Source organism: Pleurodeles waltl, chromosome 2_2 (genome assembly GCF_031143425.1).
Source record: "Pleurodeles waltl isolate 20211129_DDA chromosome 2_2, aPleWal1.hap1.20221129, whole genome shotgun sequence".
NCBI classification, from domain to species: Eukaryota; Metazoa; Chordata; class Amphibia; order Caudata; family Salamandridae; genus Pleurodeles; species Pleurodeles waltl.
The window spans coordinates 586,398,650-586,421,646 of NC_090439.1; the positions used below are offsets into that span (position 1 = coordinate 586,398,650).

A 22,997-nucleotide genomic window follows, 5' to 3' on the forward strand; every position below is an offset into this window, starting at 1 on the left:
GAATAAGAAAGTCATGCAACAAGAAAGAGACACAACAATAATTTTTATAAATAGAGCATATTTATATGAATCATTAGAGTCCTTGATCATCAACATCCACCGGAGGGTTCCGGAGATATGAATTTTTAAAGCATATAGGGCCAGATGTAGAAAGCATTTTGCATGGTGCAAACTGCGAAAATCGCAGTTTGCGCCATGCAAAATGCCTTTTGCGATGCACATTCACAATTTGCGAGTCGGTACCGACTCGCAAATTGTGAATGCGTCTCGCAAATAGGAAGGGGCGTTCCCTTCCTATTTGTGACTCGCATCGCTATGCTAAATTGCTTTGTGACCACGAATGCGGTCGCAAAGGAATTCGCAGTTACCATCAGTGTCACACTGGTGTTAACCCATTCGCAAAAGGGAAGGGGTCCCCATGGGACCCCTTCCCCTTCCCCTTTGTGAATGTTGCCAATAAGGGTTTTTCAGAGCACTCTGAGAAACCGAAACCAAAAGGTTTCGTTATTTTTTTTTATTTTGCAACTCGTTTTCCTTTAAGGAAAACGGGCTGCAAAATAAAATAAAAAACTGCTTTATTTAAAAAGCAGTCACAGACATAGAGGTCTGCTGACTTCAGCAGGCCACCATCCCTGTGAGTGCGGGGACTCGCTATGGGGTCGCAAAATGCGACCCACCTCATTAATATTAATGAGGTGGGTTTTTGCGACCCCATAGCGACTCGCAGTCGGTGTCTGAGACACCGTACTGCATCCGATTTTGCGAATCGGAAATTGCGAGTCGCACTGACTCGCAATTTCCGATTCGCAAAATCGGAAATTACTACATCTGGCCCTAAATAACTTATATATCAACAGCAAACAAGCATTGGCCAACAAAAAGTTTGTAAACTTTTGAAAAATTTGAAAGAGTTAGTCAAGCATTTCTGACCCAAGTTGTGCAACCAATTCCGACAGGGCAGAGGTCTAGGAGGCCAGTAAGGATACTCTGGACAGTTACCTGGCCACCAGAGAGTCTCTGAAGCAAAATCAAAACTTTACAAGACAAGCGCCATAGATGTTAATGAAGTGATTATGATGCTGGGGGATGCAGACAAAGGATGCTCCTGATGCTGTGCGGTTGACGAAGGTAAGTTCTGGGTGCGTCCTTGGTCCACGGGTGATGTGGGGCGACTTTGGCCACAGATCTGAGGGACCCACAATGTCCTCTTTGCACTGGTAGAATCACTGCTGCTGTGGCAGGTCTTCAGTTCTTGTGACACAGTTGTCAGACCGCAAATATTTGATGGTGGCTAATGTCCCTCTTGGGCAGCGAATCCAAGAATAGACAACATCCATGTGTCCAGCAGACACAGGTGCAACTTTGGCTATCTCGGATAAGTCTCCTAAAGTGCCCCATGTCCAGTAGCGGCAAAACATCTGCAGGGGCTACCAACTTGGTGATTTGGGCTTTTCCAAATTTAATGTCCCTGGTGCTGTTCCACTGGGCCCCCGACTGACCTTTGGCATCACTGCTTCGATCTGGGGCTGGGAATGAATTTTTCCCAGATCCAGGAGTCACGGACATAATCCAAACTTTACAAGCCCAAAGTGCAGCAGGTGCAATCCTTCTGGCTGTGCAGCCTCACTTTGTGTGGGTTCAGCACCAGCAGACTTGACCTCCTTGAGCCTTTCTCCTGGGTACTGAGGTCTAGGGTGCCAGGGGTGCCATGTTTGTCCCAGGAAAGTGCCCTGAGGGGTCAAAGCAGTCACTAGACAATGGGTTAGTGGATCCCGTTGTCTTGGGTAACGAAGTTCCTGTTTGGTGTGGCATCTGGCTATACTGGAGTGCAACATTTTTGCCCACCCCAGAGGTGTGGCTACCTAAGAGCGACAAACACACGGGAAACCCATTCTGGCTCTGGGCTTCCCTCTCTGTCCATGTCTCCAACCTGTTGTTTAGAACAAAAGACAGCATGCTCTGGAGTGTTAACACCATTTGTCCTCGAAGGCAGCTTCTCCTCTGAAGCTCGCCTTTTGGGCTAACATCCCGAGTGGCCATCCTTGGGGAAGAGGTCACAGCTCATTCTGCAGCAACTGTCTTTGTTCCTGCGCCTGGGAGTCATTCACATGTCTCCCTCACACATTTACTTGTAAAGCTTATACCTTTGTGTGCAGAGATATCTGCAGATAGGGCGGAGATCTCTACACATAAAAGACAGGGGTGGCAGAGATCTACATATGTAGGCTAGTGAATAGCACTTTGTAGTATGTTATTAGTACTACCTTAGTACTACTAAATGCATTACAAAATGCAGTTTCTGAGCAGGTGCCTATGATTTTAAAAAATGGGTTTAAAATAAATTAATTGAATAATTAGCTATGACTCCTACTGTCAGTTTGAAACAACTACCTTTCTGGAGTTTAGAGAGCATTAATATGTTTATAGTTTGTCACTACTTATATATTTGTTTGCTTTTAGAGTTACAGAAGACGGGGACTCCTTCGGCAGGCCAGATGATGAAGTCTATGGAAATGATTCTGTCCATCAGCTCGAACATGAACTCAAGATGGAAGAGTATCTGAAGCAGAAGTTGCAAGATGAGGCCTACCAGGTATGTGTATCAAGGCTTACACAATGGTAGCATTCTAGTACGCAACTTGTGCTTTCTTCACAGACAGTCTATGTATCTTGTGCCTGCCAATGAGTGTTGTTAAGTGAAGGACCATTTCTCCTCCCTGGCATTCATTCACAGATCTGTAGCTCTCCGCATCATTGTCCACATGGAATACTCTGGTAGTGCCTTGCCAGGCTTCCAGATGTATTGATTTAGTAATGTGTGCACAGCAGACTGTGGTATTGTTAGTTTGAACATTGTCAATATATAGGCTGTGATCTTAACAATGGGCATTATAGGGCGTGGCTATGCCAGTGAACATAGCGGACGCTCAGTGAACATGGCAGACGCTCAGTGAAAGAGCTCCGTGTACCTGCCAACAAATCCGTGTCTTTCACCGCCGCTTCCTGGGGTCATCTGACCCAGGTCAAGCCTTATAGCGGTAGTGATCCGCAGCGACATCCCAGACACCGTTTTTAAGGTGTGGGTGGCCTGGCAGCAGACAGCGGATGCTGAGCCATGAGGCGGCATGGTAGAAGCGTGAAGGAGCTGGGCCGTCGCACTGATTGTCCTGAGGGCACAGGTACCCAGTGCCGATCCACAAAAGAGAGTGTGCGGGGGCGCCGCTCGGGACGGTGTCCTTCCCAGCAGCATTCAACTGCCTTGTAGTGGACAATGTGCAGAGGTGCACCAAGGCGGCCCCTGCTATGGAGTGGTGGTGCCGGGCCCGCTCGAGAGGTGTGGAGGCCCCCAAGACCTAAAGGAAAAGGGCGCCGGGTGCTTGAACAAGAAACTGGCCAAGGAGGATGGACTGCAGGCAAGCAGCAGAACAGGATATTCCTAACAGACCCCCGACTGAACTTTGGCAAGTGGTGAAGGCCAGGGGGCCACCCTATGGATAGATCCAGCATAGGAGTGTGTGGGGGAGGCCAAGGAGGACTCCTTAGTGCCCTAATTACCCATTGATCGGGAGTTCTTTTCCCGCTGGCCAAGTACTGGAGCCTGGATGTCGCCTCCACTTGAGCAGTGACTGGCAGTGGGTGGGGGGACAACCTACTACAAGACCCACCTGGGACCCGGGGAGTCAGCTCCGGTGGGGTCCGTGTGTCAGTCCGAGCATTCTAGAGGTTGTAAGCCCGGGGGCTATTTTCCTGAGACACCCCTTAGTGACTTTGACCCTTCCCATGGCCTGGCTCTTGATGTGGTGGGGGCCTAAGGTGTACTTACTTGTACCTACAACTGGAGCTCGACAATAGACGTGGTCGGGCCCCCTGGACAGGCCCTCCATTGAGACACTTGCTTTGCTAGAGATAAGCTGCCGTTGTCAGCCTTTCAGCAGAAAATAAATATACTAAACAGTCTGCCCATGTGAGTCAGCCGGAGCGATGGGGGACGACCTATCGGTGGATGCGGACTTGCTGACCTCACCTATTTTACTCACAATTCAAGTTCTCAAAACTGAAGTAAGATGGGGGAACTCAAGGTAAATCTAGTGCTAATCCGGCATGAATAGAGTCACGGAGGTGGAGAGCAGGGTGTTGGAGACCGAAGACACAGTTAAGTCACATGGCAACCGGTTGGCCACACTGCAGCGCATGGTGGGGCAACTGGAAGCACAAGCTGAAGATGCAGAGGGAAGGTCTTGAAGGAAAAATCTTCAGGTGGCAGGCATACCCAAGGAGCAGAAGGCTCTACGCCAATTAAATTCATGTGAGACTGGCTATACAGTCAAGCTGCTTCATAGTGGAGGGGGCTGACAGAGCGCAGCTGGCTAGACCCCAAGTGGGTGCCCCACCCAGACCATTTATCGTGCAAGTCCTAAATTATGCTGATAGGGACGCTGTTCTTAGGGCTGCATACAAAGCTGGCAGATTGACTTACCAGTCCTAACCGGTGATGATATTCCTGGATTACACCTTGAAAATACAACAACGTCTTTCTTTCCAAGAGGCTAAACAAATACTGAAGGCCATAGAGATTAACTACATGCTCTTATTTCCGGCTCACCTGAAGGTCATGTTCCAGGGCAAGACTTTATTTTTTGACTCCCCGGAGATAGTCTGGGAATGGACCAAAGAGAAACCCCCACAATGTCCAGCAGATGCTTCAATACCGGAAAGTAAGAAGGAGGACAACAGGGAGTTCAGGGACTCTTGAGAGAGTGGCACACAGCTCTGAGAAAGTTCCCACAATGAAGCAAATGAAGAGGGCTGGTCACTGGATCCTAGCCACGTGGCCTCCAGTGAAGGCTCCCCCATTTCTACAATGGGATAACCAGCAGAAGAGCCGCCGCAGGATCTGTTACGTAACGTGTGACAATGGGTGATGCTTACCTGCTTAGGCCTTTTACTGTTTGTTGACTCAGACCCTCAGACTTCATATTGGTTGGCGATGGTTTCAGTTGGGGTGGGGGAATTGGACAAAAAAGGTGACTTATACCACATGTTGGATATGGCCCTTCCCATGTAGGGCATTTGCATCTTTTTACAGCAATCTCATGCCAGTAGTTTCAAGAATGGAAAGAGAGATCAGTGATGAAGGTATACATGCAATAGGCTGATAGCTGGCAAAAAGACATGTCCCAGTCAGCGCTACCTAGAGTGCTCTATTGGCTCCCAGAGAATTCTGGATACACCTTCAAGACCCTCTGCCACACCTACAAATACTTGTGCAGGAATTCCCTAGAATACATCAAAAATGCATGGAGATATTGCATTTCTGGACTCATACTTGACACTTTTAGGCAAAATCTACCTCACTCCCCAAAAGATGCAGTAGCTCAGAAGGTCGCCACTCTGTTGGGCAGTGGCTCTTACTGTGTATGCAGTCCTTTCCAATATCTGAGGTAACTCCAGCTGGCTTTCAGAAAGAAGTGAAAGCTCCTCTCTGTTAATGTTGTGCCTGTCCCTCTTCTGCTGGGAAAGGCTAGAGGTTATAAATTACATTGTCTTACACCAGGAGTTTCTACACTCACTCACTGTGTTTTGTTAAGATAAGATCTGACCCTGTGTCAATGATTTACAATAATTTTGACCTTGACTGGGAAACTGACTATAAATTTATTTCTTTATCTGATTGTTTTTTTGCTCACAGGTCAGTTTGCAGGGCTAAGCACACTGTCATCATGTCACTCTCCTCTCAAGTAAGTATTAAAGCATGGTGCACAAAGCTGTTAACAATCTCTATTGGCATTTGTTAATCTCATTATGTTGGGATGTATTCATACAAGTGCTAAAATTTAAAATCCAAATGGTCGAAACGTGTTCCCTGCTCGCCTATTCCAATCTAAGATTCTGATTTTATGAAAGGCTATTCACAAACTCCTTTTTGTATAAGAGACTGGACAACAGACCGGATTGGGAACCCAAAGCAGCATTGCCAAATTTTATCAGACCAGCCCTCGTACGATGCATAGCGTACGAGCCTGACCACTACAAGGAGGCTTCAGGGGGGTTTCCTCCCAAGAACAATTGGCAAAATATGGCAACAAGGTACATTCTGTAACACATTCTACAATATATATTCATTTGTATTAGCTTTTAAAGCACAGTAAATGATAACCTTACAGTGCACAAGGATACCCATCATACCCCAGATATTTTTACAGAGAACACAAAAAAACAAGATGTCATACATGAAAATGAATTTAAATATAACATAAGTACACACATTCATTGCTAAGCTCAGCCAAGAACCTAAGAACGCAATGAAATACCACTTTGAGAGATGTTAGAATCCTCCACCCCAAAAAGCAGCACCACATGGCTGGCGTTAGCGCCTGTTGCACTCGGTGCACAATAATTTGGGCCTCCCCCATGACCTGCTTCTCCACTGATTCTCTCACTATCACTCTCCAACAGTGCTTCTCATCTTTCCAGAGCCCGCTCTCACATGTATTTCATTTGTTTTATAGTGCCCTCATACAGTTTAGTGTGTCAGAGTACTTTGCATCATACACACATACATACGTATGTAAATCAGTGCATAGAAAATGTTACATAAGACAAAGGTGACTACAAGGTGTAGGATACAAATGTCATCCATATTGGAAGCCATTTTTTGAGAGTTCTTGGTCTGGAGAAGCACAACCCAGCATTCAAAGCATAACACAGTGGTTAGGAACAGCTTTACTAATAAGAATTTATTTCTACCCAAAAAAAAACATTTAGCAACATTAGCATAATGAAATACTGGGAAAAAACATAACTTTATAACATGTACGATGCAGTTTGCATGCAGCTCTTTGATGGCAGTTCATAACTCACTGTGCTGTGCTACGAGTGTAACTTATGAACTGCACAGTAACAAAAAGGATCTCTATGACAAAAGCAGTAGCCACTGAGCTATCCACATAAAATACAGTTCTGATATCTGCATGCTACATGTTCTTTGCAATAGGCATGGTAACCTCTGCCCTACTTTAGATAAGTCAAAACTGCTACAAAACTCTGTTCTCTCCATCAGAGACAGTCATCACCAGAGTTATCTTGACATTTTTATTGTTGTCTGAAAATTGCTGGATTTAAAACGAACTCTGCAAGGGGTGCTTTTACACCAATAACAATTTGCAAACACAGTGCCCCCTAGCTCAGTGATGAACCGACATCCTTCCATAACAAAACCGGCCCTGACCCTTTCAGACTCCCAGGGAAATGCCTGATGCCCAGTAAGGCCAGTCTGGTATTGAACACTGGATTGATTTAGCATGTGCAACCCATAGCTCTGTGATTGTGACTGATTGATATGTTTCACACATCCAGCCAGAAAAACTGCAATTCTGTCACATCTGAGCTTCCAGATATGTCCGAGACATCCAGGTGCTCAGACGAGGTAAACTGTTCATCTTTAAGGTTTACACTTCAAGCTGTTGATTGAATGTTATCGATGAGGAAACTCGAAACCCTGGCTCTGCAAGCTGGGGATACAGGTCTAAAGGCAATGAAGACACAGGGAGCGTACCACATGGCACATCAGTAGGAAGACATAACCATGGTGCTTTTTAAACAAAATCAGGTTGAAGTATTTTAGTACAAATACAAAAGATAGCAAAAGTAAGCTCTTTTAATGTTTGCACACATATTACCATTGTGTAGAAACAAGTTTAATTAAGCTGAAGAAGTGAATTGGAGTCTAGCCAGGTTTTCAATGAAGCTCTCCAAATATTTCAGTTACTTAAGTAAGGAAATCTTAATTCTTCCATATTTTGTTAACAATATATGTGGGGCTAAATGTATCAATCATTTTTGCATTCACAAATGGTGCGAATGGCCGTTTGCGAATGCAAAAATGCCTTTCAGTATGTATGAAAGGCATTCACTATGCAATTTTAAGGAATCACTAAGATAGCGATTCCTTAAAATTGCGAGCCCATTTAGAGAATCGCCATAAAGGGCTTTACAGTAATACATAAATTCGTCATTTATTTCAGTCGGTCTGTGTACGCGAACCCCTCCAGCGTCACACATGCTCGTTATTGGCGCATCCTGCCCCTGGGGTCTCACCAGCCATGCCAGCATCCTGCCCGACCTGCTCTTCTCTGCATGTACAGCTGCCAGGTGCTTCCGGTAGCTATGTCATCACAACTCTTCCTCAGCCAGACTGTAAGATACTTTCACTGTAAGGAGTCTGTTCCGTGCTATCGAGTCCATATCCCTCACAGTCTCGCTCTCATGTATTAGCTTTTCTAGGCGAACAAGCTCACACTCTAAAGTCCTTGTGATCCCCACTATTTGTCCCATGCAATGTCCCCGTGTCACTATCTTAAGAATCTCCCATTCTACCTGTCTGGAGGCCGTGGAGCCCTGGTTGATACGGATATGCTCTAATCGGTGTGTTCTAAGCGTTTCCCTGTAGGGAGGGTCCTCTAGCGCCATCGGTCTAAGTCTCCACATCGGAATGGGTGTTCAGGGTTCCACACAACGCCAAGGAAGGAGTAATGGGCTGTGGTCTGAGAAGGTATGTCCCAAGTACTCAGTGTGTGTTATTTTGTGTACTAGGTTCCCAGTGCATACCACCCTATCTATTCTAGTGTGCACCTGGTGTAAACCCGAGTAGTAGGAATAATCCCTCCCTCCCGGATGCTGAGTTCGCCACACGTCCTCTAGTCCCCAGTGTGCCATCCAGTCTCGTAGTCCTTTAGCTAGCTTATGTGATGATGCCTCTGGTAACGGAGGGATTGATCAATTTAACTCAGTGTCTATAACACTATTAAAGTGCCCCCCTCCACCACTAATTGTCCCCCCAACTGCCTAGTGAGCCGGCCCAAGAGACGCTGGAGAAAGGGCACCTGGTCCTGATTAGGGGCATATATACAACTTAGTACCACCTGCTTTCAGTGCAGTCTTCCGTCCACAATCACAAACCTACCATCTTGATCTATATCAACAGTTGTAGCTTCAAATGGGACCCCTGCTCTTATCCACACCAGTGCGCCGCATGCAAAGGCTGAGTATGTGGTGGCAAATACTTGTCCCCTCCAACTATGTCTTAATTTGTCTACCTCACTGGAGCTAAAATTGGTCTCTTGCAATATTGCTACATGCACCCCCCTCCTCTTCAAATATGTCAAAACTCTGTGCCGCTGAGTCAGCGTCCCCATCCCTCTGATGTTCCATGTTATCAGGTTATAGTCTGCCATTATACTTGTATTATACCAGGGAAGGCCGCACGCCCGCCGCAGCAGCAGCCCCCTCCGGTCCCCGCCACCCCCCATCACCAGCATCTACTTCAGAACAGGATGATCCAGTCTCTCAACGCACAACACAAAACATGAAACTGTAAACTCCAATTCCCCGTCCCCAGGGCACCTCTACAACAGTAGGCCACCCAGTAAACATTGCACAAGCACAACCAAAACAGTAAGTCATTCCGTGTTCTCGGCGTTCACTCCTCCGCAGCTAAGAATCTTGATGGGGGGTTATGCAGCCAACAGGGCCCCAAAATTAATCTAGAATCCCCATCACGGGTCTGAGGCAGCTTAGGAAGTCTCAACCCAAATCATCGGCAGTTTGAGGGGTCACCCTGGGGTCCCCATCAGGGCTGCGAGAACCTGTCCCTGATGCATCTGAGGCTCGGTCCAATTCCCTCTCACTGGCCTCCACTGATGAATCTGTACTCCGCAATGATGCCACTGCCTCCAGCACCGCTTTCCTGGTGGATTCCTTTTGGGCCTGTGTTGGTCCCACTCTCGATCGGGGCTTGCTTCATTGTCTCTTTAGCCCTCTATGACTCCGACGTCCTGCACGCCCCGCTCTGTTCCCAGGGCTTTCCCCTGTTGATGCACCTCCAGCCATTGCCACACTTCATCTGGCGCCTGGAAAAAGGTGGTGTGGCCCTCGGCGATCACCCTCAATCTAGCCGGGAACAGGAAGGAATATTGTATACCTTCCTCCCTGAGCGCTCTCTTTACTGCTATGTAGAAGGCTCACTTATTCTGTACCTCCACTGTGAAATCCAGGAATAATGTTACTGTTCCCTTGGCAACACGAAAGGGTCCGGCCTCTCTCGCTCGCCTCAGCAGTATATCTCTGACTCGTAGTGTAACAACTTGGCCACGATCACTCGCGGGGGTCGACCCGGGGCCAGCACCCCCGACGGCACCCATTGTGCATGCTCCAATGCAAAGAAGGGGGTGAGTAGTTCCAGGGTCACGTCCAATCGTAGCCACCCCTCCAGGAAAGTCACCATGTCCACACCTTCAGCACCCTCCGGGAGGCCTATGATTCTCACATTGTTCCTGCGATTGCGGCCTTCCGCGTCCTCCACCCTGCACTCCGGACGCTGCACACGTTCCGTCAGCTGGAGGACTGTGGCCTTGAGCTCCTGCTCCACCGGTGAGATCTCCGCAAGTACTATCTTGTTTTCCTTGACCCTATCCACCAGCTTCTGGTGATCTTCCCTAAGTAGGTTCACTTCCACCAATACCTGACCAATGTCCTGTTGGAGCATCCTCTTGGTGTCTTCAATGAACCCCAGAATCTTGTCCAACGTGGCCTACAGAGGGGGTGTCACTGGTTCTGCCATTGCTCCTCCGGCCGAGTCACCCATGTGCCTGGGGCCTGCACTTTACTTCTGTTCCGGCCCCTGGAGGACATCCGTTATGTTAGGGTGGTAAGGTAACAGCGCCCACTCCGTCACAACAAGGATCTGGACACACAGCTCACCCAGGAATTCACGCCCTCTGCCCCCAGTCTTGTCCTTGCATCAATGCTGATGACCCCCAGACTAGGCTGCTGTCCCCTGACGCTCACCTGGGCTCCCAAAAAACAGTCCTCTTCCCTTAATGCCGCTCAAGAGGGCTGCGTTGGGCTCCCCAGTACCAGACTCCTCAGCAGGGGCCCGTGTATCTCAGTCCGAGTCGGGGCCCCTCCACCCAATCTTTGCCGCCACTGCCGCTCCTCGTCCAATGTTCGGTTCACGCTAGCCCCCAGGTGCCAGTTAAGCGCTGTCCCAGGGGCGCACTCGCTGCTCCTCACCGGTCTCTACTAGCTCTGAGTTGCGCCGCCGGGCCGCACGCTCGGCCTATTTCACTGCTCACTCCGTGAACCGTTTGCCAGAAGGGCACCGCACTCCCCCAGCGGCAAGCCCCCCTGACCTGCAGGCTCCAGACGCCACTTGCTGCGTCCCAAGGCCCGAGTCACTCGCGACCCGTTCGTGGCCCCAGGCACTCTCTGCCCACAGGCTGCTGGGAGCACAGACTCTCCCCATCCGCGGGCCGAGTCTCCATCGGTGCCCTCTCACACGCCTTCATCATCCGTCTGGCGCCGTGCACCTTTGGTTGCCGGGGAGCACTGGCTGCCACGTCCCAGGCCATTGGGCTCTCTGGCCTCTTCCTTCTGCAGTCCATGCCGTGTCGGGCGCTCCCCTGCCGTCTGCTACTCCGCTTCTGCCTCCGTCAGATCGCTCAGCCCAGCAGCGTGCCTCCCGATTTTCACCTAAGGGCTCGAAAACGGCCTCAGGCTCCAGCCCAAGGGGCTCCCGCCATTCTCCCGGTGTTCTTTGCCACCTTCAGTTCCCGTTGGGTCAGGGATGAAAAGGATGATTAATGGGCCCTGGTGAAGCCGCGATTTCCCGCGTCTGCCATGTTGGCCATCCAAGCCACGCCCCCCCTTCTTCAAAAGCAGCTTTAAAGAAAAACAAATACCTGGAACTACTTTTCCCAATAGGCATCAACGAGACACAACATCGAAGATGGACTTCTTTCTCAACCAATCGACAGCCGACCAGTGTCTGATAGGTCCACTGCGCGTCCTCCATTCCTCTTTCTTCCTCCGATCCCTATCCCGATCGAAATATCTCACTCCTGTTTCGAAGTATCCGTCCCTGTAAAAAAGCAAAACGTCATCCTCAAGTTTCCATAGGCAAACTATACAACTAAAACATATTAAGGCCGTAAGAAGCTCAAAAAGCGTAATAAAGCAAGTAAACAGTTGTATAATATAACCATCACCTTTCAAAACATCAAACCTGAGCATATAAAATTTTGAAACAGTTTACCCACCTGAGATGGGGTGGGTCCTTGAAGCAATCAGAAAGGGAGGGACTCCGTGTGCTTAATAGAACTTAAACTTTCTGTTACGATAGCTAGGAAATTTTTCATTCTATGTCAGAACGGGAGGTGAGGATTAGGCTAGTTTAAAGCTTATCGACCACTAGCGAGGCCACCGCTTGGATCGGTCTAAAGTAGAAATTCTTAAAGGTAGAGTCCGAAGACCAGTCAGCTGCTCTAAGGATATCCTCCAAACGTGCCCCCAATTTCCAAGCCTTAGACGCCATCGCCTCTCGTGCAGATTGGGCCCCAAAAACAGATGTATTTATTCCAGCTTCACTCATCGCCTATCTAACCCATCTAGCGATTGTAGGGGATGTCACTGCCCTATGGGGCTTCGTTAAAGCAGTGAGAAGCTGATTCTCAAAATGAGGTCTAATCTCCCCGGTCATGGATTCATAAGCTTTGATCGCCTTGACTACACATAACTGAGGGGCCTGGGGAAAACTCGGATAGGAAATCATCTGGGAGTCACATTTGGTGCATCGCCTTAATGTGAAAAGTGACCCCGTGTGGAGTAAACACTCTACCAGACAAATCCAATGCCCTGACATCAGAGGCCCTATGACATGACAGAAGACATAGCAGAGTCGCCAGTTTGGCCAAGAGCTGTTTCCTGGAAAGATATTTATTTGATGGCCAGTCCCGGAAGAGAGTGAGAACCCTATTGACATCCCAAAGGGAAGAATATCGAGGTTGCGGGGGTAAGGATAACCTAATGCCCCTCAAAAGCTTGCAGACTAGAGGATGCTGTCCAGCAGAGGAACCCTCAATTGGGCCATGACCTGCCGAAATAGCGGAGTGAAAGGTATTTAACTATCTATAGGCCATCCCTACCAAAGCAAGAGATGCTAAGAAATTAATTATAGGGACAACGCCTGCCCCCATGGGATCCAAGCGCCATTGAAGACATCACCCTATCCAGCGTTTCCATGCAGATTTGTACCTCTGTCAGTACTGTCTGACCAGGCTTTGGCGAGGAGAGCTGCAGCCGCTGATTAAATCCCCGGGATTTTCCAGCGTCTCCAGTAATCCTCCAAGCCACCAAGCTGAGACCGCCCTTCTCGATAAGAGGATGGGGAAGACCCGCCGGACTGAGAAGGAGATCTGGAAGCAGGGGAAGAGGGATTGGAAAATCCCAGGAAAGTTCCATCAGAACTGGAAACCAGGCTTGAGACTTCCATATCAGTGTGACCATCTGTAAGGAAATGCCTCCTTGGCATGGTTACCCTCTGACTTTTTGCCTTTTGTTGATGCCAGTTATGACTGAAAGTGTGCTGGGACCCTGCTAACCAGGCCCCAGCACCAGTGTTCTTTCCCTAAACTGTACCTTTGTTCCCACAGGGGTCCTGATGCCAGGGAAGGTCTCTAAGGGCTGCAGCATGTCTTATGCCACCCTGGGGACCCCCTCACTCAGCACATGCACACTGCCTCACAGCTTGTGTGTGCTGGTGGGGAGAAAATGAGTACGTCGACATGGCACTCCCCTCAGAGTGCCATGCCCACCTCACACTGCCTGTGGCATAGGTAAGCCACCCCTCTAGCAGGCCTTACAGCTCTAAAGCAGGGTGCCCTATACCAAAGGTGAGGGCATATGTCCATGAGCACTATGCCTCTACAATGTCTAAACAAACCCTTAGACACTGTAAGTGCAGGGTAACCATAAAGAGTTTACGGTCTGGGAGTTTATCAAACACAAACTCCACAGTTCCATAATGGCTACACCGAAATCTGGAAAGTTTGGTATGAAACTTCTCAGCACAATAAATGCACACTGATGCCAGTGTGGAATTTATTGTAAAAAGCACCCAGAGGGCATCTTAGAGATGCCCCCTGAATACCAGTCCTAGTGCTAGGCTGACCAGTTTCTGCCAGCCTGCCACAACCAGACAAGTTTCTGGCCACATGGGGAGAGTGCCTTTGTCACTCTGTGGCCAGAAACAAAGCCTGTACTGGGTGGAGGTGCTTCTCACCTCCCCCTTGCAGGAACTGTAACACCTGGCGGTGAGCCTCAAAGGCTCATGCCTTTTGTTACAGCACCACAGGGCATCCCAGCTAGTGGAGATGCCCACCCCTCCAGCCACTGCCCCCACTTCTGGCGGCAAGGCTGGAGGAGATAATGAGAAAAACAAGGAGGAGTCACCCACCAGTCAGAACTGCCCCTAAGGTGCCCTGAGCTGAGGTGACCCCTGCCTTTAGAAATCCTCCATCTTGAGATTGGAGAATTCCCCCAAAAGGCTTAGGGATGTGCCCCCTCCCCTCAGGGAGGAGGCACAAAGAGGGTGTAGCCACCCTCCAGGACAGTAGCCATTGGCTACTGCCCTCCTAACCTAACCACACCCCTAAATTTAGTATTTAGGGGCGACCCAGAACCCAGGAAATCAGATTCCTGCAACCTACACAAAGAAGAAGAACTGCTGACCTGAAAGCCCTGCAGAGACGACGCCTGCAGAGAGGATCCAGAGGCTCCCCCTGACCGCAACTGTCTGGAACAAAGAACCCGACGCCTGGACCAAGCACTGCACCCGCAGCCCCCAGGCCGGAAAGGAACCGACGTCCAGTGCAGGAGTGACCATCAGGCGGCCCTCTGCCTAGCCCAGTCGGTGGCTGGCCCGAGAAGCCCCCCTGTGCCCTGCCTCCATTGCTAGAGTGACCCCCGGGTCCCTCCATTGATTTCTACAGAAAACCCGACGCCAACTTTGCACACTGCACCCGTCCACCCTTGCGCCGCTGAGCGTGTGTTTTGTGTGCCTGTTTGTGTTCCCCCCCCCCCAGTGCTCTACAAAACCCCCCTGGTCTGGCCTCCAAAGACACAGGTAATTACTTGTTGGTAGACTGGAACCGGAGCACCCCTGTTCTCCATAGGCGCCTATGTGTTTTGGGCCCTCCTTTGACCTCTGCACCTGACTGGCCCTGTGTTGCTGGTGCGGTGACTTTGGGGTTGCCTTGAACCCCCAACGGTGGGCTGCCTATGCCCAGGAAACTGAACTTATAAGTGCTTTACTTACCTCAGAAATTTAATCTTACTTACCTCCCCCAGGAACTGTTGATTTTTGCACTGTGCCCACTTTTAAAATAGCTTATTGCCATTTTAACCTACACTGTGTATGTTACTGCTCTAATTCACAGTTCCTTACTTACCTGTGTGGAGTACCTTGCATTTTATGTATTTACTTCAAATCTTGAATCTTGTGGTTCTAAAATAAATGAAGATAAGATATTTTTCTATATAAAAACTATTGGCCTGGAGTTAAGTCTTTGAGTGTGTGTTCCTCATTTATTGTCTGTGTGTGTACAACAAGTGCTTAACACTACCCTCTGAAAGGCCTACTGCTCGACCACACTACCACAAAATAGAGCATTAGAATTATCTAATGTTGCCACTATCAACCTCTAAGGGTAACCCTTGGACTCTGTGCACACTATCTCACACTTTGAGATAGTATAGACAGAGCCAACTTCCTACACCATTGTAAAGTCCGCCCGTTGCCTCCGAAGTTGGGATAACGCTCTCATTATCATGGCGAAGGGGGGGAAGGCATAACCCTTCTCCAGAGACCAATCCTGGAGAAACGTGTCGGTGGCTACCGCCCCGGATCCGGTCGCCAAATGTAATATCTCTTGAGTTGATGATCCAGTGTGGATGCAAAAAGGTCCACTGAGAAAGGACCCCATCTGTCCTGGATCGCCTGGAATACGCATGCATGTAATTTCCACAGACTTGCGTCATGCCAATGACGGGAGTGCCAATCTGCAACCTGATTGGAGGCTCCCGGAAAGTGTTCTGCCACCACCGAAACCTGGTGTGAAAGACAGTATTCCCAGAAGGACCTCGCCAGATCGCACAGAGCCTTCGAGCGAGTGCCCCCTAGGTGATTGATACAACGTATTGCTGCCATGTTATCCATTTTCAGAAGGACTCAGCATTTCGGTTTGTCCTTTGTCCACCACTGAACCGCAAACGAACCAGCCAGGAGTTCTAAGCGGTTGATGTGAAGTGAGCGTTTGTCTGAAGACCAGACGCCTCCTGTGGCAAATGCCCTGTAACGTGCTCCCCAACCAGAGGAGCTGGCGTTGGACTTGATAATCAGATCTGGTTGAGAACCGAAAATGGCACGACCATTCCATGCCTCCATGTGTGATATCCACCAACACAGCTTCTCCTTGGCCTCGTCTGACAGGGGAACCACTTGAGAGAAAGGGCCATATGTACAAACACATTTTCCCATAGACACAGAATGGGAAAAACCCTTTGCTACATCTGGCCCTAAGTGAGGCCCTTCCGCAAGTGGAAAATCTTCAGCTGTTTAAGGGCCCGGTAATGGATGGGACCCGGAGAGATCGCCTGGATAGACGAAGAGAGTAGGCCTACAGTGTAAGCCAGATTGCGAAGGGAGGTAGTGCCTTTGCTCAAAGACCGTCTGAGTTTGTGCTGGATTTTGAACAAATTGCGGGTTGGGAGGCTGAGTGTGTCTTTGACCGATTCCACCACGAAGCCCAGGAATTGGAGAGATTGGGTTGGAGTAAGGACTGATTTGGCCCCGTTGATAACAAAACACAGGGACTCCAAAAGATGGACAAGGACTGGAGGTAGTAAGAGTGACAACGAAGGCACTGATCCATCAGAAGAAGGTCGTTGTCTTGTATAATCAGTCTGATACCGCTGGAGCGGAGAGAATCTACAACCAGACGAAGAAGCTTGGTGAAACACCAAGGAGCGGAGGAAAGGCCGAACAGAAGGGAGGCGAATTTGAATACCTGCCCTCTCCATTGAAACTGAAGAAAACGGCGATGGGGGAAAGATGACAACCGTCAAATAAGCATCTTTGAGACCGAGTCGAACCATCCAATCGTTGACCTGAAGAAGATCCCGAAGGAGATGGATGCCCTCCATTTTGAAGTGATGAAACACCACCCACTCGTTGAATTCCTTCAAATTGATGAAAGGGCGATAGCCCCCGTCCCTTTTCTCGACCAAAAAGATGTTGATGACGAACCCCGAAGGATGAAGAAATGTGGGAATGATGGCTTGTTTCTCCAATAGACTGGAGATTTCGGCATCGATCAGACACATTTGTTTTGAAGAAAAGAGCAACGGATGAGGCCTCCTGACCTGTACGGGGACCTCGTAAAACTCTATATGGAACCCTTCTATGGTTTGAAGAACCCTAGCATCAGAAGTAAGAGCTTCCCAATTGCGGTAAAAATGTGCCAACCTGCCCCCCAAAGCGTATCACGCATCGGGGAAGAGACTCACCTTGCTGGGAGTTGCAGGTGTGAGGACTGCCTCTGCCGGAGCCCCTAGGGGCTCTGATCCTGGAGAAGCGTCGAGTTGGGTAGAAGAAACAGAATCGTGAGGGATCCTGGGGGCATTATGGGTGGTACGGCCAATTGAGCGCCCCCTCCCTTGATTGGCCAAGGTGAAAACCCAGGATGAAAAAACCTTCTTTATGGAGGTTTGGGCCTTATCTAACGACTTGAAGGCAGAGACGAGCCAACTGAGTTCTCTGATGAAGGGCTCGCCAAAAAGACCACTTTGTGAGACCGGGCCCACCTCCGATGAAGCCAACTCCCCTAACTTGGGGTCTACCTTAATCAGAAGGGACCTGTGATGCTCCGGTGAAAGAGCGCAATTTGCATTGCCTAAAAGAATAATCGCTCTCTGGGCCCAACTGGACAGGGCGTCAAGGGATATAAGGGATCCCGAAGCCTTGGCATCCTCTGCCATATCCAAGATCTTCGTGAGCGGGCCCACCACGTCCAACAACTTGTCTTGGCATGCTCAACATGACTGATCAATCCCTTTCTTTGGATCTTTGATAAATTTGCTCAGGAACGTCGCCATGTTGGTATCAATATCCGGTGTCAGGGCTACCTTATCCTGTAACAACAACACTCTGCTTTAAGACGACTCCGGACTTCCTTGTCCAGAGGTTTACGCAGGCGGCTCGCAATGTAAAAGGCTACCTTGGGTGCTGGCAACCATTTTGCTGATCGGGGATGAACCAAGTTGTCGGGGTCACACATATCATCCCCGTGAACTTCCGTCGCTACGGGGTCCTTCGCCGGAAGAGTAGGGCCCTCCGGCTCTAAGTCCATGTCCAAAGAGCACGGGGAACCGGCGAGTTTGTCAGTGAGGGACTCAGGATCATGGGTTTGCTTGAGACAGGCCTTCTTCAGGCGCGCAAAGGCCTCCAAGGCATCTTCGCCGGTGCGTTTACGTGATGGACCTGGGCTCTGTGCGCATCTCCGGGGTGGAGAAACTTGAGGAGCCAGCGTATTCTTCATCCGACAAAGGCAGGGAACATTGAGATGCCATCAAGTTAATCTTCTTCTCAAGGGGAGCCATTAGTTGAGTGACGATCTTATAAATCGAGGCATTCAAGATCTGACAGAAATTGTCATCAATAGGGAGGTAGGATATCTGATCGTCCTCCACATACTCCCCTGAGGTTTCCTGCATACAGCATTTCTCTGCCATGTCAATTTCCTTTAGCCCTTCGGGCTTAATCATCACTGGTATGGACAGGAGGGCAATATGTATGATGTAACCAAAAGGAATGCACAAGGTGCTGTATTTCACCCCAGAGGTGATCGGGACGCACCTCCCCAAATATTGTGGGGCGGAGGGCAAAACTCGCCAACTCTGAGGCCTGGGCCGCGTACCTAAATACACTGCTGAGAGAGCCTTACCTCGCGGGTGTCAGGCTCCAGGCTGGCTCCATAAATGACAGATCCCACCGTTTAAAAGTACACGTGGGGATTAGACCGAAAAACCTTCCCAGAGGACTGCGATCGTGCGTCAGAATCGTACAGCCACAAACCGAAACTGATGTCTCCGGGGTCAGGCGCGCAGCACGTGGAATTCCTGTAACACCAGGAATGCGCTGGCCCTCTAGTGGTCAGAAGACCCCACCACGCATGGAGCCCAAATTAGAAAAGCCACGAAGGAAACGGCCACGTTCCCACGGCTAAGCACAGAAATGCATGCAAGACTCAACTTATCTGATATAACAGCAGTGGCGAAAGAGGAATGTAGGACACGCGGTGGACCTGTCAGATGTTGGTCGGATGCAGATCGGTTGAAAAAGAAGTCCTGTCTTGGATGTTGTTTCTCATTCATGCCTATTGGGAAAAGTAGTTCCGGGTGTTTGTTTTTCTTTAAAGCTGTTATTGAAGAATAAAGTGAAGAAAGAACAGCCTAATCCTCGCCTCCGGTCCTGACATAGAATCTAGTCTCCTGTAATAAAGAAATGACTAGCTGCTCTACTGTAACAGGTTATTGTTATTACAGTGTAGCTGACATCACAATGCCTGTTGCCAGCAGCAGGGGTGAAAGGCAGGTTACATAGTATAATTCAAGCCCCATTGTTAAGAAGAAACCTAGGAATTGCCGTTTCTTTCTTCTGATATGTTTTTCTAAAAGAAAAGCTTTAAGTGGAAAGGAGATATTTTACTATTGTCGGCTTTGCTTCTTAGTCTGATACTTAGTCAGTTGGTAAGGCACATGTAACCCATACTACTTGTTGTTCTGAGTTTAACAATGGGGGTGATCATAACATTTCCTCGCTGGAGAAAGACAGTGTAACCCACGACCCTCAGCCACTCGATGTTCAATTCCTGCTCTCCATAGTTCAAGTCAGCCTCCTACCTGGTTTGGCCTCTAGTGCTAGCATAAATGTATTCCATAGCCACTGGTGCACCCCTCTTCCTCCTCAGTACATCAACAAGCGTGTTGGCCTTAGCAGTAGCCCACTTCCACAAGTCCCTAAGCCAGACTCCTACCTCATGGGCCCTAGGTGATTTCCTCATCATTGATGTGCAGCATTTCGTCAGAACCAGAGTTAGGTCTATGAACTTGTTTAGATATTCAGGGGGGGATTTACAAACATTTGACGCTGGGTTAGCATCACAAAAGTGACGTTAACCAGCACAAAGTGTTTTTTTTCCTAATTTACTTTCCAGCCTGGAAAATACCCTAAAAGTAACACAAAGCAACACAAAGCACTTCTTTGTGTTACTTAGTGCCAAAGGGGCATTACATAGGTGGTACATAGGTGTTCCGATGCTACCACCCATGCCTTCTGACGCAAAATTGTATCTACAAACAATAGTAGACAGGGTTTTGCACCAAATTTAACGCCGTTTAAAAGCAGGCGTTAAAAGGAGAAATGTTTTCATTTCTTTTTTTTAATCTGACTTTGCATGGATGCTGCACTGAGCAGCATGCATACAAACTATGGAAAGTGTTAAAGTGTGTCTAAGCATAGTTTTAGTATTGGAAGGCTACCCTTCCAGTACAAAACCTATGCTAGACTCATGCACAAACACTTGAGGTATGGTGCAAAGGTGTGTGCGTGGCGTACAGCAGCTGAAATCAGTACTGGTGCTAGGGAGAGGTGCTCTCCTGCTCGCTCCCTGTCACACAAAGCAGCGCAGCTTTTTTGGATGCTGCGCTGTGTTTTGTAAATCTGCGCCTCAGTCTTTTTGGCCATAAGGCTCAAGAGGCACAGTGAAGGGTCTAGATCCCATTAGGGACAATGCCAGCAAGATCCAGAACTTGATGGAGTGCTGTGTTGCCATTACCACTCTAACCAGGTTGCCCTCAATAAGACCTTCATTTCTGTGGTACACATTCACGCCCATATATTTAAAGGAGTCAGATCTCCATCCTAATCTTGTAAGTGGTGTCTTATTGCGCTTCACCTCTGAAAATTGTCGAAAGGGTAACAAACAGGACTTATTTCAGTTGATTTTCAGACCAGAGCTATCTCAGAGACTGTCCAAAACTTCTCATTACTTTTGGTTCCGACCCAGAACCATCTCTCAATCAAGGAGTGCATTACCAGCATAGAGTAATGTTATGCTATGCAAATTCATAGAGTGCAATATCAACATGGGAGGGTATCCTGGTGCAGTGCTTCAATGAGAATGATACACTCTGCCACCTTTAAACCACTTTTATGCTCCAATCCACTCCGTTAATACATAGAAGGCAATCCAGCAACTCCATGGCGATAGTAAGGGGTGACAGTGGGCATCCCTGTCTGGTGTCCCTGCTTATTGGCCAAGGTGTCTTATTATGTGCCATTTGATCTATGCCGTCTGAAGCCTCCTCTGAGTTCAAAGATTCCTCTAGGATATGCCTCTGTAGAGGATCAAGACCTTATATGTGTATGCCAGCTAGATATAATGAAAGCCTGTCCATGTCCTGTTTAAGAGGGACCTCACACAACACCTTGTATTATTCCACAAAAGCCAAGTTGATTTCAACCTGCGAGTTGACTATAAGGTCCTATGAAGTTTGAATACAGCCTAGTGGCTTCCTATCAGACTCAGCATGCAACAGCCAGGCCAACAAGAGGCCTGACCTGTCACCCTATTTACTTACCCTATTTGTTTCTTTCTCAAGTCCCTGATAACTTGGGCATCACCTAAGCCATGTGCCAGCCGAACTTCTTTGATGCATATTGCCTCTTCCACGTCCAGAATGTCTCTATTTAATCCCTTCCTGACAATGTATGGTGTCTTTAAGCACATGCCCGGCATCACCATCCTAAAGGCCTCCTATTCTGTCATCCCAACTCTAGTTGTTCCCTCATTATCTGCAAAGTATTCTGTAATGGGCTTACCCAGTCACTCTCCCAAATAGAAAGTGAACCAAGGTAATGAGCTACTTTGGATACAACAAATAAGATATTCTTCTAAGAACAAAAAATAGTTTAAATCAGTATAAATGTTAATGTATGTCTTTACTAATATATATATGTTATTACAGGATGACTGTATCACACTTTCATATTCAATTTAAAAAATGGTTAATTATGTTAATTTAAATCTTAGTAAGTACATGACATCTCTGACATTTGGTAATATCCATGATATCAAAATATCAAAATTTATTGAAATTATTCACAAAATACAAAATAAATAACACAGGAACTAATGTAGAACATATACAAACCTAACTCAATCGCCCCTCATTCACACTCTATTAAAACCTCTATTGAAAACAGTACAAAACGATGGAAAAATTTACCAATACTAACAATTCCCAAAAGTATCTATACACCTACAAATCTTAATGGATATCAATATGAATTTTATTTACAAAAGTCCGATATTGTTGTAGGAATACTCTCAAACAGAGGTACACAAGGAACTTATGGCCTATGCGCGTTTCGGTAATCCTCTTTTCTTGAGGGCACCTTACACAGGGCAGTTCCCAATCTTTTAGTCCATTACTGATGTGGATCCAACGACCGGACATTCTGGCAGCATCATATACCACGGAGTGAATAAATGCCACTTCCATGTATAATATCTAATATGGATAAACAAACAAATAACATACTTGAAGGCCGGGAGTCTCAAGTTATAAAAATAAAGGCTTGCTGATATTCTAAACCCATGCAGAAATAAAAGCATTTAACCCTTGTAAGATGACCAAATAGAGTTAGTAAGAAAGAGTGTACCAATGTGTATAAGGGTGAAAAAGGCGGTACGTTTCTCAAATACCCAAAAGGTGAACAGGCATGGATAGATCAAACCAAGCCAAAGTGACACAAGTTTTCAGGAAAATAAATACAATCAAAATTTTCATTGTATATCAGGAGCATAGAGTGACCACTCCCAAATAGGTCATCCACTAGCATGCGGACAATCAGGCTCAGTGGTCTTCTTCACAGTTAAGTATTGCTTCTTTCCTTGTGAAGATCTAAGCCTGAGTATTCCAAACAGGGGTCAACTCTGAGATCCCGCCACCCTCCACACCCCCCCCCAAACCATGGCCTCCACATTGCACACAGATGTCTCACGCCCTGTCTTGCACAGTTTTGTTATCAATGATATCAT

The 22,997-nt window shown here is 48.0% G+C and overlaps 1 protein-coding gene across 18 annotated transcripts in view; it reads left to right on the forward strand.

The window, feature by feature from the left end:
- The window catches only part of DTNA (dystrobrevin alpha), an 892,688-nt gene that overhangs the window by 857,149 nt on the left and 12,542 nt on the right, over nucleotides 1–22,997 (forward strand). For all 18 annotated transcript variants that reach the window (XM_069220106.1, XM_069220107.1, XM_069220103.1 and 15 more), the window contains 2 exons: nucleotides 2,461–2,593; nucleotides 5,690–5,738. In XM_069220106.1, coding sequence (XP_069076207.1) covers nucleotides 2,461–2,593; nucleotides 5,690–5,707 — 151 coding nt within the window. In that variant the 3' untranslated portion in view covers nucleotides 5,708–5,738. The remainder of the gene's footprint in view (nucleotides 1–2,460; nucleotides 2,594–5,689; nucleotides 5,739–22,997) is intronic.